The sequence below is a fragment of the Etheostoma spectabile genome, chromosome 16, assembly GCF_008692095.1.
Source record: "Etheostoma spectabile isolate EspeVRDwgs_2016 chromosome 16, UIUC_Espe_1.0, whole genome shotgun sequence".
NCBI classification, from domain to species: domain Eukaryota; kingdom Metazoa; phylum Chordata; class Actinopteri; order Perciformes; family Percidae; genus Etheostoma; species Etheostoma spectabile.
Genome location: NC_045748.1, coordinates 13,375,681 through 13,388,373, shown reverse-complemented (window position 1 = coordinate 13,388,373; position 12,693 = coordinate 13,375,681). Strand labels below are relative to the sequence as shown.

The 12,693-nt window shown below is 39.5% G+C and overlaps 1 protein-coding gene and 1 long non-coding RNA gene across 14 annotated transcripts in view; one reads left to right on the top strand and one right to left on the bottom strand.

Annotated features, from left to right (window-relative positions):
• Window positions 1–12,382, bottom strand: part of LOC116704528 (uncharacterized) — a 17,536-nt gene extending 5,154 nt beyond the window's left edge. Inside the window, exons 1-2 of the long non-coding RNA XR_004335705.1 lie at window positions 12,372–12,382; window positions 6,302–6,308 (exon numbers count right to left, since the gene is read on the bottom strand). This is a non-coding gene — a long non-coding RNA (uncharacterized LOC116704528). The remainder of the gene's footprint in view (window positions 1–6,301; window positions 6,309–12,371) is intronic.
• LOC116704521 (disabled homolog 2-interacting protein) overlaps window positions 1–12,693 on the top strand; it is a 154,575-nt gene that overhangs the window by 122,936 nt on the left and 18,946 nt on the right. For all 13 annotated transcript variants that reach the window (XM_032540076.1, XM_032540075.1, XM_032540074.1 and 10 more), the window contains 2 exons: window positions 8,761–8,905; window positions 10,160–10,304. In XM_032540076.1, the coding sequence (XP_032395967.1) occupies window positions 8,761–8,905; window positions 10,160–10,304 (290 nt within the window). The remainder of the gene's footprint in view (window positions 1–8,760; window positions 8,906–10,159; window positions 10,305–12,693) is intronic.

The following is a 12,693-nucleotide window of genomic DNA, read 5'->3' as shown; positions in this document are numbered from 1 at the left end:
TAGCTCCACACAACTCTCTCTGTATTCCTCAGTATGATTATGTCCAGAAGATTATGTTGTCTGGTGAATTTCCCTCTCAGAACTCAAGTGCAGATAATTACCTTATCGGAAGAGTCCATCATGTTTTTTAATCTTCTGTGTCCTCTTTGGCTACTAGCAACTGTGACAAGGGGCCGTGGAGGCAGTGTGCAGTCCCTGAAATCCTGTATCATGTGGACACGCCGGTAGTTTTGTCGTCATTCCTCATGGGGCAGCAGAATTTACGCACTGTTGCACTATTCACGTTCCTTTTATATATGCGTTGTAATGGCACCAATGTATTTTTAGGGGGGCGCAATAGACCGCGCCCGCTTCAATCAATCAGTCCTAAAAATAGCACCGCCCCACCATGCACGGTTTAGGCTGTAAGCGACACTTCTATCTCTAGGATAATTATTACAAAAACAATAGGGTTCCCAGCACCGCTGGTACTGGGATCCGCGTTGCCTTGCCTAAGTGGGATCTTAGTCCCCTTGGGCTTGGACCCCTAAAAAGAATAGGAATAGGAATATAGGAACCACATTGCCTAGCCACCTCAGGCTTGGACCCATAAATAGTCTATTTTCTATGTCAACTGATTTTATTTGATTTTGAGGCCGTAAATTCAGCCGAAATCAAAACGAGACATCCAATCATAACATTTCTGCTGATTTCCTGCGCTGTAAGGTCACAACAGCAACAAAACACTTTGCTTTGTTGTAATTGCCTGGAGAAGTTCACCTTCCTTTCATCCAAAAATATCCGCTCCTGGCATGAATCCTCTGCGTTATTGATCTAGTCTTCTCAGCGCCTCGGCCCTTCAGGAAGATTATCTTCTAATTTTGTTGGCACTCCTCTCAGCCACGTCGACTGTTGGAAGTGACGATAAAGAGGATTAATCCTTGTGATAACCGGCCAGAGGAGAGTGGTGTTCTGGTTATTATGCCATTGCTTTTTCATGTTACTGCTCCTCAAGGTAAACTAACAGCCCTGCTTATAAGGGCAAAATATGTGATTCACTCCTCTTTGTGGTAAATTGTCGTCAGCTTGCAGCACAGCTCCATTTACGTTCAGCACAAGCATCTTGTTACTGCATTCAGCGCTGTTGTCAGCAGGCAGTAATGCACATCGGCACAGCTGGGGCGCAGAGGCGCACTTTGTCGTAGGTACATACTATCATGTGAAAAATGATTTACTAACATGTCATGAAGGGCTCTGGAATTTGTATTCCGCTTGGTTTTTATTTTTTACGTAGCTTTGAAATGATCAGTTGTTCCCTGAGAGGGCCAGTGAGCTTTCATAACATCCTAGTCACTTGTCAATACCCTCCACATTAATAGGGGAGTTTTTTATATTGACAATAACCTGTTATAGTTTTACGTAGTTGCTTCTCTAACATATGCTTCGTTTCTCTTTTGTTTTCTTCCATATATGGAATTGCTTTGTCTGTGACACCAGACACTTTAATAGCCGAAAATCCTATCATTAACCACAAAGGAGGTGAACCCTCTTATGATGAACTAAGATGGGTTAGTTAGATGTTTGAAGTGTATTTTCCTGAGAGAAATAGGGCACAATTAAAACAGTAGAAGTTAAGTAGTTATGAATACGTATATATCAACTGTAAAGGCTCTAATCAGATCAGGAAGTAAATACAAAGCACATCAATGTACTCGCTCTCCTTATAGTCTCGCCTGTAGAATCTCGCCTGTAGAACAAAGGCTATGCATCATATCTTCAGACTGGTTAGTAATTCCAGCAGGATTTTTATTGACCATCCCCTGACAGCATGGAGTGATGGAGGAGAGTTGAAACAGAGAAAGGGGAAGGCGCCGAGAAGGAGAAGAGAAGGTAAAGATGGAGAAAATGCATTGCATTAACCCAGTTTATGGCTGTCGAGCCAAACAGCGGCAGACTGCAAAGAGAAACAATCAGCTCAACACATCGATCTTGACATCTCTGTTGGCGCTGAGATGACATACACTCTTTGTCTCTCTCCCTTCCCGTCTCTCTTCTCACTTCTCTTGCCTTCATATAGTTTTAAATGCCTAAGAACATCTATTACCGTCAGGCAGATTTTTATTTAAATATGATTTTAAAATGCAATATGTGACTATATGAGTGTGCATTACAATGCTTCACCGCACTTAACACTTTGAAATACAGGTAGACAGACGGTCATACAGAAAGCCGCATTGGCAATATACACAGTAATTCATCAAACATGATGTTTGTAAGCTGATGACACTTGTTGTAAGACCCCCTTCAGTCCAAACTATCATCATAATGATCGTTTGCACTAGTAACTGAATCAGGACAGCTGCTGCCTTTCCTGTTTTTGTGTTGAATGACAAGCCTCTGTGCCTATGGGAGGACCCGCTTTCCATTTCCATTTCCATTCGGCCTCCAGTCCTCTCAGTCAACCCAATGTGACCCTCACAGGAAGAGCTGCAGGCTATAACTCTGTAATACTAGCCACCAGTCTCCAGGGAGGGAAACCAGGGTAGGCAGAAAGAGATGGAAAGATGAGGAGAGCCAAGGATGGAGAGGCTGGAGTGGTTCTTGTTTTCTCCCCTTGAGTCTTTCCTCAGCCCTTGCCCCAGGCTGAAAAAAACAGGGCTTATCGATCAGTCAAATTGTTAATGTTACTGGGTTTCTATTTTCCCCCTTGCATTCAATTCTTGTTTTCCTACCTGTTACAATACTCCAATTGTTAAGCTCATTTTAAATTGATCTCAAAATGTGTATTTGCTGCCTTGTGATATATGTACACACCTTAATAACAACACTCAAACAAAGCATCAACAGGTAATTTCAATGTTGTTTGTTTTCTAATGAATCCCATTAGTTCCGCAATCCATGACTTCTCCATTAATGAGGTTATTTTTTTATGCATTCACAAGATAAAAACAATCTATGAACAAAGTATAAGCATTATGCCAAAAAGAAGATCGTATTCATGCTCTGTTGGACATCGCTGGAATATAATATACAAAAAAAGCATTTTCTTTCATTAGGATACTAGTTAAAAAGCAGGTTACCCTGAAAGTAAAGTAAGGGCTGGTATGAATACTTAAAAAAAAATATATATATATATATATATATATATATATATACATAGAGAGAGAGAGAGAGAGAGAGAGAGAGAGTATATATATATATATATATATATATATATATATATATATATATATTTATATACAGTGTATATATATATAGAGAGAGAGAGAGAGAATATATATATATTTATATATATTTATATACAGTGTATATATATATTTTAACAGCACGTAAGATCATCATCATTTAGCCATTTACATTCAGCGTAACATGAGGTGCATTATACATGGTAGAACACAACAACAACATATGTTACAACATGTAGGCCTTTGCTTTCCAACAAACTGCTCTGTCCTGCTCCAATATTATCCTTTTAAGGTATTTTATTGCTCTCAGTGTTCAAGTATTTACTTTGTGATTTATATTACCATAGAAACACACACAAAACATTTGAGTGTGTACAAAGCCTAAACCCAGTGCCCTTCCTTTGTGAAGTGCAGTAATTGCAAAGTATGCTTTTTAAAACATCCCTTGTCTGTAGTTAGGTGAGTCCTGACCATGATCTTGAAGATTGTGTTGTCTCTTCAGTAGAAGTCTGTGTATTTACATTTCAACTTCAAAACCTTCAGCTGCAGTGGAATAATGCCGAATAGAGATGTAAGCAGTGCACACACAGGGCTGTGCCTGGTGGTGATTAGATTGTTGTGTGTACAGCAGGGCAATGGACAATACTTTATGAGGTTTTACTAGCAAGTAACCCCATCTACAGGGAGCTTCTCATTTTTCCCAACAGGACTCGGTTCCCTACTATTTATTAGATCTGATCATCCGTGCTGCACCACCTACCCTCCACTCCGACCCTATATTCATATCAACCTCCTTCTCTGTGCACTGTGTTGGATATTTTGAGGCATGGTTTGTCTTATGAGATGTGGCAGCGATACAGAGAGCTTTCCACTTCTCCTTATTAGCACTGAAGCAGAGTGGGGGAGGGGGGTGGGGGGTTGGGGGTGGCAGGATTGAGGGCGTCACAGAAAAGGCTGAGGGATGACAGAAGGGAAAAAGAAGGAGCTCTTTTCTTTTGAGTTTCTTTTGTGTCTTATGTCTTTGGACATAATTATACTGCCGAGGGTTCTGATTTAACATATTACAACATATACTGTATATATATATATATATATATATATACTTAGCTTTACTGCCGAACATTTTCCCAAGCATACTAGAGAGTTTACCAATGACATACCACTGACTACCTGAAAGATAGTCATTGGTATGGTATGAATACCACTTGAAGAGACTTGAAAGTTATTTGAAAGAGGGAATCCATTATAGTTAACAAAGTTTTGGTTTTAGTTTTGACGGTTATGGCATGCTAGCATTCTAACACTCTCATGCTCACATACTAGCATTGTTATTGTGAGTATGTTAACATGCTCAAAAATTAGCATTAAACTCAAAGCAACTATATGGCTAGCGTGGCTGTAGAGTCTCTTCTTGTCTCTCTTCTTGTTAACACAGAAAACAAATTCACGTCTTCCTGGTTACAATTCCCTACAAGAAAAGCGTGGCAATGCAGCCAATGCTCAAACTAGACATGTTGTTGTGTCTGTGAGCACAAGAGTTGTTACAATGGTCCCACTAGAAACTGTATTACCATGCTGTAATAACATAACTTTGGGAGAAAAAATCAAGTAAATAGTCTGGTTGCCGCAGGTCTATTTTAGTAACATACTTAAACGAGTAGCAGTTAACTATTTGCCACCTGGCAGCTAGGAAATCAATCTTAAGAACATATGGTATACACTGAAAAATGGTCGAAATATAATGTATACTGTTTGTACTTCAGACAGAGAGGAGATAGTGTGCAAATCCACCATTATAGTCCCTCTAATTTCCATGGATATGCCTGTATTTGTGTTAAAATTAAGTTACATCAAGTTTACATAAAAGATACTAAAACTGAAAGTCACTGTGCGCACAGACACACATGAACGTTATCCTCCACCTATAAGTTGGTAGGCTCAACAAATCGTGTTAGCGTGTGACTGTAAGAGATTGTCAGCAGTGGTTGGATTTAATTTTTTGTTTAAGGCTGCTAGCAAGAATGAGTCCGTCTATTTTTTGACGTCTCTTAGTTTCTGTCTCTCTCCTCCTCTATTTAAACTGACCGTCCTCTCTAATCAGGCCTGGATTTGCCACGCCTCAGTGGCCACATGAGTGCAGAGCAGAGAGGAAGGAGGAGAACTGGGGGAAAGAGAGCCACAAAGGGGTAGAGGTTAGAGGAAAGATCATAATTGGGATGACATTTTCTTCCAATAAAATGTTACATAAATTGTAATGCTGTCCGCATAAATGACTGGATTAGAAATTATCATTAGGATTATCATTAGGATTTAGAGTGCAATAAAGTTTTTTCTTTGACGCTGATTAACAGACAAATACCCTTTAATGTAACTGTGAAACGGATCTCTTAAAAGGAATTAGAAATAACATACTTGAGTTTAACCCACTTCAAGTTAGTATTGAGTAGCTCCACCATTGAGAAGCACTTGCATCCTTGAGCCACTCCAGGACAAACATTGTTTTTCAGCCAGTTTAGCTTAAAATAAATCTTCTCCCAAGTCACAGGTTTCTTGCAGACTACATTAGTTTTTTTCCGCATGATTTCTCTGTATACTCCTGAATTAATTTCACCTTCTACTCTGAAGTCTTCTGGGGTTCGCTGCCGAGAAGCAGCCCTAACAGCATGATGCAGCCACCCCCGCTGGGCATCACGGTGGGGACGCTGTGTTTCTGATGACATGCAGTGTAACGTGGTGTTTAGTCTAATGGCCAAAACGCTCATTTTTGGTCTCATCAGACCATAGAAACTTCTTCCAGCTGATTTCAGAGCTTGCCACGTGGCTTTTGACAAACTATAGCTGAGATGTCACGTGAGTTTTTTTATTTATTTATCTCCACTTTTTTTTGAGTGCCCCTCAATAGTTATGGTGTAGGTGTTGTCCCGATACTGACTCACCAAAATTTAGACCTGAATTTACACTATGAATGGAGACATGATTTTAATCACTGAGATTGCTTTGTAGACATTAAAAGTTTTGTTTTTCCTGTGGATCCATGACAAAAACTTTTACAAGAAGGTTACAAGAAAACAAAACATACTTGTTTTTACAGGCACTAGGTTATAGCACACCCGGTACAAACTCACACACATATAGACTTAGGGCCTTTTTACAGTCGCCGCAGCCGAGCTGGCACGCCCCAATGTGACGTCATGGGTGCGCTTTACCTGTTTATACTTGCGCATGGTGGTTGGGACACTAGTTGCAGTCTTCTCCTGAACAAAGGTGGCACTAATGAGTAAAGGCTACCGACTTTGCTATTTCTACGGACTAGAAAAAGAAGACATATTCATATTCGCGAGCACCAGCTCGGCCCATACACACCTCTTATGCTACAATCTGGGTTTAATTCAAATGTTTATTGATATTGAGTTTAGATTTTCTTCCACGTAGGTTTGTGTGTGTATATTTGTGTCAAGGGGTGGTGCATGTGTGGAATGTGCAAATGCGTTAACTAAAAAGGCCCCTTTCGCTGCACATCAGTGGATGATTGGCTCCCTGCGGTGTATTTTTGATTAGCAGGATAACAGGCTTCTGCACCAGCTATAGAAACCGTCTGAGAGGCTCTGTCTTTCTTTCCGCCTCCTTCCCTGTTCTTTAAAGACCACTTCTCTGTATCTTCTTCCTCCCCTTCTCTATTCCTCTCTGTACATCTGTCACTTTCCTCTTTTCTCCATCGCTTCCACACTGGTTCCCCTAGTTTAACAAGCTGCCAGGGGACTTACATGAGAGTACACCCAGAAATGTGTTGAAGAGATCCAAACAAGGGATGATTCATCCCCAGATGGCTCCATTTCCATATCTCCCTTTCAGATTTTTGGAGCTTTTAATTTCTGTCTCCACCTGTTATTTTTGTTCACCTGATGCCATATAGCCCTTATAGAGATGATTCCCAAACAAGAAGGTTATCCAAATAAATAATAGTTAAAATAAAAAAATATATTATAAAAAAAACCAATTCTACAGTGGTCAAACCTTTGATAGAAACTTGGCTATAATGGGCATGCACATATTGTCAGTTGCCTTTATGATTTGCTTTTTTCCATTTTATTGGTGGGAAACAGAGACAATGCTGGTGTCAAAATCACCCTTTGAACATTTGAATTAAATGTGAAGAAAAAGCTTGCTGCTATTATGTGAAAATGTGAGTCCTGTCACTATTTTTTGTCTATTCAGTGCTAAATATGTTTTCTTTCCCGCAGACTGAGTTTCAGCTCTGGCATATGTCAACTTCAAAAGATAATGTGAATAGAGCCATTTTGTTTCCTTCTGTTTATTATAATTGCAGAAGTACACTTTGTTCACATTCACTCGTCATAAATACATGATTTGAAAACCTGTCACAACATGGCAACATAGTTAATTGAGAGACAATTTATTCCATTTTGCTCACTGTGTCATCAAGGTAACAGAAAAGAAAGACTTTGTAGTTAATGTTACTATTAAAGCTGCTCTAACCAATATTTTTACATTAATGGATATAATCACTACATGTATGTGAAAGGAGTCGCTTCTAATAACAGACACACAGAGAATAATCACAAGACTCTGCAGTTTCCCCAAATGGCCGCGAAAAAATAACAATGATTTGTAAGGAATCTTCTGTATGTTGTTGTTGGTTGGGGCTAAGTCGTGCTCATGAGTAATCATTAGATCAGTGTGTCTCAATGGGGGCGTTCAGAGGATGACAGGGGGCGCTGGAAGCAATATTTTGGAAAGGGGGGTTTCGAGGGGCCCTTAGGGGGTGATTGTTTTAAGGCGAGTTTACACCAACAATTCACAACAATACGCGTTTACTCTTTAAACTACTTGCAAAAGTGGTCTGTAACATTAAAACCTGCCAGTTTATGCCACTGCGACCGTACGAGACGGTGTATCGCAACTCTTCTTCTCTTCTGTGTTTCTGTCAGTTTGGTGCTGCCTTCATTGGAATGGGACGTCAAAGTACCATCTTCAATGAATGAATGGGGCGGTAAGGGACCTGGGTTATAGATAGGGGAGCGCTGGCCCAAAAACCACAGCTTTAGATCCACTGTTATTTGGAAATGGCAGTTGTTGTTTAATGATGTACAATTGCAATCCTTCTATAACAGCCCACTTTGAGACATGTATGACCTGAAGAACCAGGCTCAGACAAGTTGAATGTCTTTACAAACTGGCACATCAGAACCAGCAAACTAAAGTGAAAGGCTCATTAAAACCAAAAGTGTCTGAAATGTGAAAACATGTTAGTAATGTAGGATATCACAAGATAAACAGTTGAAGTGGATGAAGCTGAGTCAGATGATACTTTGAATCTGTTTTTTACATTATAACTAACTAATTTTGTACTCGATTTATCTGCTAGCACTAACCTTCTCCTGTGGATACATGTTTTTAATTTTATAGTCATTCAAATGAACGCCTATTTTACCATCACTTTTAACTAACTTCCAATGCAAGATTCACAATAAATGGACAGACATTCTTAATTAATTCCTTAAGTATGGATAATCACGTATGTATGACTTGCAGTTATTAACCCTGTGCATGTCTTGTTTTTTGTTCTTTCCTGAAGGACTTCCTCACAGACTTGATGATGTCAGAGGTAGATCGCTGCGGGGAGAACGAGCACCTCATCTTTAGAGAGAACACCCTAGCGACAAAGGCCATAGAGGAGTACCTCAAACTGGTGGGACAGAAGTACCTGCAGGACGCCCTCGGTGAGTGAAGCAGTGATGTGGGAGGGAGCAAAGGAAGAGGCTGTCAATTTTAAGAAAAAGCTGAAATAGTTAGAATAGTATTTCTGTTTGCATCCATTTGTTCATTTCTTCGGCTGCATGTTCCTCTTCTTCTTTCTGCTCTTTCTTGTATTCACATTCACCTCTTAAATCTATTTAATTCAGTCAAAATGTTTAGTTGTTAAATGAGTTAGTTGAACTGCAGCATCCATACACTAAATATAGTGGCTACAGTACAATTTAGCAAAACACCAGTGACATTAGATAGATTAAATGCATTCGTCCTCTCCTCAGAAGAATCATTTTGACAGCAATACAACTAAATCAACTCTTCCGTCATCTCAATTTTTGTTTTGGACGCTCATCGTGGTCAACGCAATTCAGACACAATTCTAAACCACTTACAGGATCAGCTTTATAGAAAATGATTATGTTATGACTGTTTGACATCCCCCTCCCCAAATGATCAAGTGTGTTTGTCCGTCTCTCTGTATGCACTGTGTGATTTTCTTCCCCCTTGATTCAGAAATGTGCACAGCAACAGTTTAATCTACAAACGGCACACATCCTTCCTGGCACTCGTCACATCTTTCTCTGTGTGCTGCTCATTTTTAGGAATACGTGTGTGTCTATGTCATTCTGTGTGTGTCTTTGGAACTAGAGGTGCTGTCTTTTTCTCATATGTCTCTCTCATGGTTGATTCAGTGAAATACGGAGGGCTGGTAAATTATGCATCACTGTATTGGTGGATTTTCTTTTTCTTTATTTGTGTGGCTAGACTGTTGAAGTCACTGAAACTGCGACTGGGGCAACACAAGGGCAGCCGTGGGCTACATTTACGGGCTGTTGACTCATTGAGATCATAGCCGTTGGTCTGTCTTTCATCCCAATGCAGGGAACAAAAAAGGACGCTATTGTCTTTGCCAATATTTTTGTGAGTGTAACCCTGTTTGTGTTGTCACAGGTCTAAATAGAGAATGATGTTTTGAAAAGTCTTTTTTTTTAGTTCATGGTTCGGCCTGCTAGAATCTCAAGGACAATATCAAACTCCCCGTAGCTTTGACATCCTATTTTTCCTCTGTCCTAGCTCAGCTCCGCAGGACTTCAGATCACCAGTTCAAAACAAAAAAGTACTATTTTTTCCCTGCTGTATTTGTGTTACAGATATATTAGGAAATGGATGTACTGAAATGTTTTCTACAATTTTTGACTTATTGTTCGGTTTGTCTTTTTCAGGTGAGTTTATCAAGGCTTTGTATGAGTCAGATGAGAACTGTGAGGTGGATCCATCCAAGTGTTCCTCAGGTGACCTGCAGGAACACCAGAGCAACCTGAAGATGTGCTGTGAGCTGGCCTTCTGCAAAATCATCAACTCATACTGGTAAGTACTAGAACACAGCTTTCGTCTGTACTATTCCAGACTAGGAGCTTGTACTGGCACAAACTTTACTTCTTAAATCCAGACTTCACCATAATTAATATGTATTCTGCTTTATTTCATGTCTTACAATACTAATGAGAAGAAATTATTCATAGCATCTAAATGTTTCATGTATTGTCTCCTGGAAACAGACCTTAATCACAGTTAAATCAATGCCATTGAATAAAAACATAAATCATGAGAGACAATACATATTAAAAACACAATTTACAATCTAAATGTCAAGGTATCACATTAAAAATAAAGTGCAGACCAGTGGCGGGCCATGTACTTTACACCTGGGCCTTCAGTAGTGTCGTACAGCAATTAAACCACCTTTGAATAACTTCACCAAGGTTGGTCTAAAGTCTATACACATACCTTTTTTTATGGTGCCCTACAACATATAACACATTCTTTACATATTCATATATCATCATGTTTCAATGACTTTTCAAAAACGAAATAAACAATAAGGGGCACCCTGATGAAGATCTCTGATCTAAAGCAAGAAGTAATAGCTAGTAAAAATCATTTTCCTAAGAGGCATAAAAATTCACTAAACTAAGCAAAGCTGCTCATCATTTGAAGTTAATAGTCCATCCTCCTTTCTTTCAAGCACTTTACATCTAAAAATATTAATGAATGGTATGTGATGCTAGCTAGTTTTGCCTCAGTTTGCTAATTGGCCTGAAGAAAGTCCCTGGTACCTGCTAACAGATACTTTTTTTAGTACCACCTCGGTCGAGGTTCCAAGCGAGCTTAGGTGATACCATAAGGTGACGTGAAAACCTGCAAACTACTGATTGGTCGAAGAGAATCGTCACTATTGACTGCATCATCATTGCTAGCGACAGACAGGAGAGTCCAAAACAAACCCGCCGTGTTTAAATAGTTTATCCAGTGGTGTTTTTTTTGCTGCCTCCAGCTTCTTTTGAAACTAAATTTGTCTAGTCTACACCCTCAGTTTTCTGTGTGTGTCTTGCGTTAGGTCACAGCAGTTTCCTGCTATGACGTCCAGCCACGCTCGCCTCACGCATGAGGTGGTGCTTATCTGCAATGGAAAAAGGAGGAGGGGACACTGCGGTTGAGCCGAGTTGAGTAGTTACCATGGAATGGATCAACGCCATTAGGTGGCTAGGCCAGCTAGAAGGCTCCAGCTTGTCAAAGAATAGGCCCAACATGGCAAACTCGAAATTTGTTTGGCTCAAGAATATGACAACTAACAACATCGTCCCTATTTGCCTAAACAGCCAAGGGATTCTCTCAAAATTCTCAGGTCCACCAAAACACTTGTTTAAAAAGGTAGTCCGTTTTAAAAGACATCTCTTGTTCCAAACTTGGATATGTGACTTTATAAAGCAACTCTGGAAATCAAAAATGCTCTTAAGAGCCAACTTCGGATTAAAATTATACTAAAAAAACAAGAATAATTTATCGAGCATCTTACTTTCTACTTAGAGCGAAGCGTAGGAGTAACCTTTCAGAGTAGCTCCACAGGGATCAAGTGATTAATCACATGTACTCTCCAATCAGAGACAAGGATTTCATTTCAAAAGATCTCAAACTTTTGTTTGTGTAACTGCTTAAATGACTGCAGTATATGTAGTTTTTTTTTCATAATACGGGATGCAATCATGCTAAAATGGAAACAAAATAAACCAAACTGGAGTTGCAAAGACATTCTGAATAATGAGACTTCAGAACCACAAGATGTATGGAAAGTAATTGCAATCAAATTAGTAGCAGCTTCCTTCTTACTGTTTGCACCCCTGACAAATGCAACAAAAAAAGAAAGAAAAAGCAGTGTAACATCCTATCAAAGGTTCAAATCAGATGCAAATAATATGCTACTACGCGGATCGCTTTAGCAAATGTGTTGTTATTCGTCATGACCAGTTTGTTTTTTACAATCACTCTCAAAACATGTCTCAGAAGGTATGTGCTCACCTCTGCTTCTGTACTGCAGTCCTCTAGAACATATTCCTAACCAACATAAGAGACTTCTGGAGCTCTCTTAAATTTAACAGCCTTTTTTTAGTCATACAAAATTAAATACATTATGTGTACTCTTATGTTGGGGAGTAGGAATGAAAGTTAAGAATCTGGGAAATGGGAGGATATACAAGGAGAACAGGGAATATGCCAACAATGGACTTCAATGAGCCACCTTTGTGCACATCAAGCTAAAGAATCCTTTAAAGGTCCTATGACCTTGTGCTTTTGGATGCTTTTATATAGACCTTAGTGGTCTCCTAATACTGTATCTGAAGTCTATTTCTTGAAATTTAGCCTTGGTGCAGAATAACAGCCACTAGAGCCAGTCCCTTAATGAGCTTTTCTTAAGACT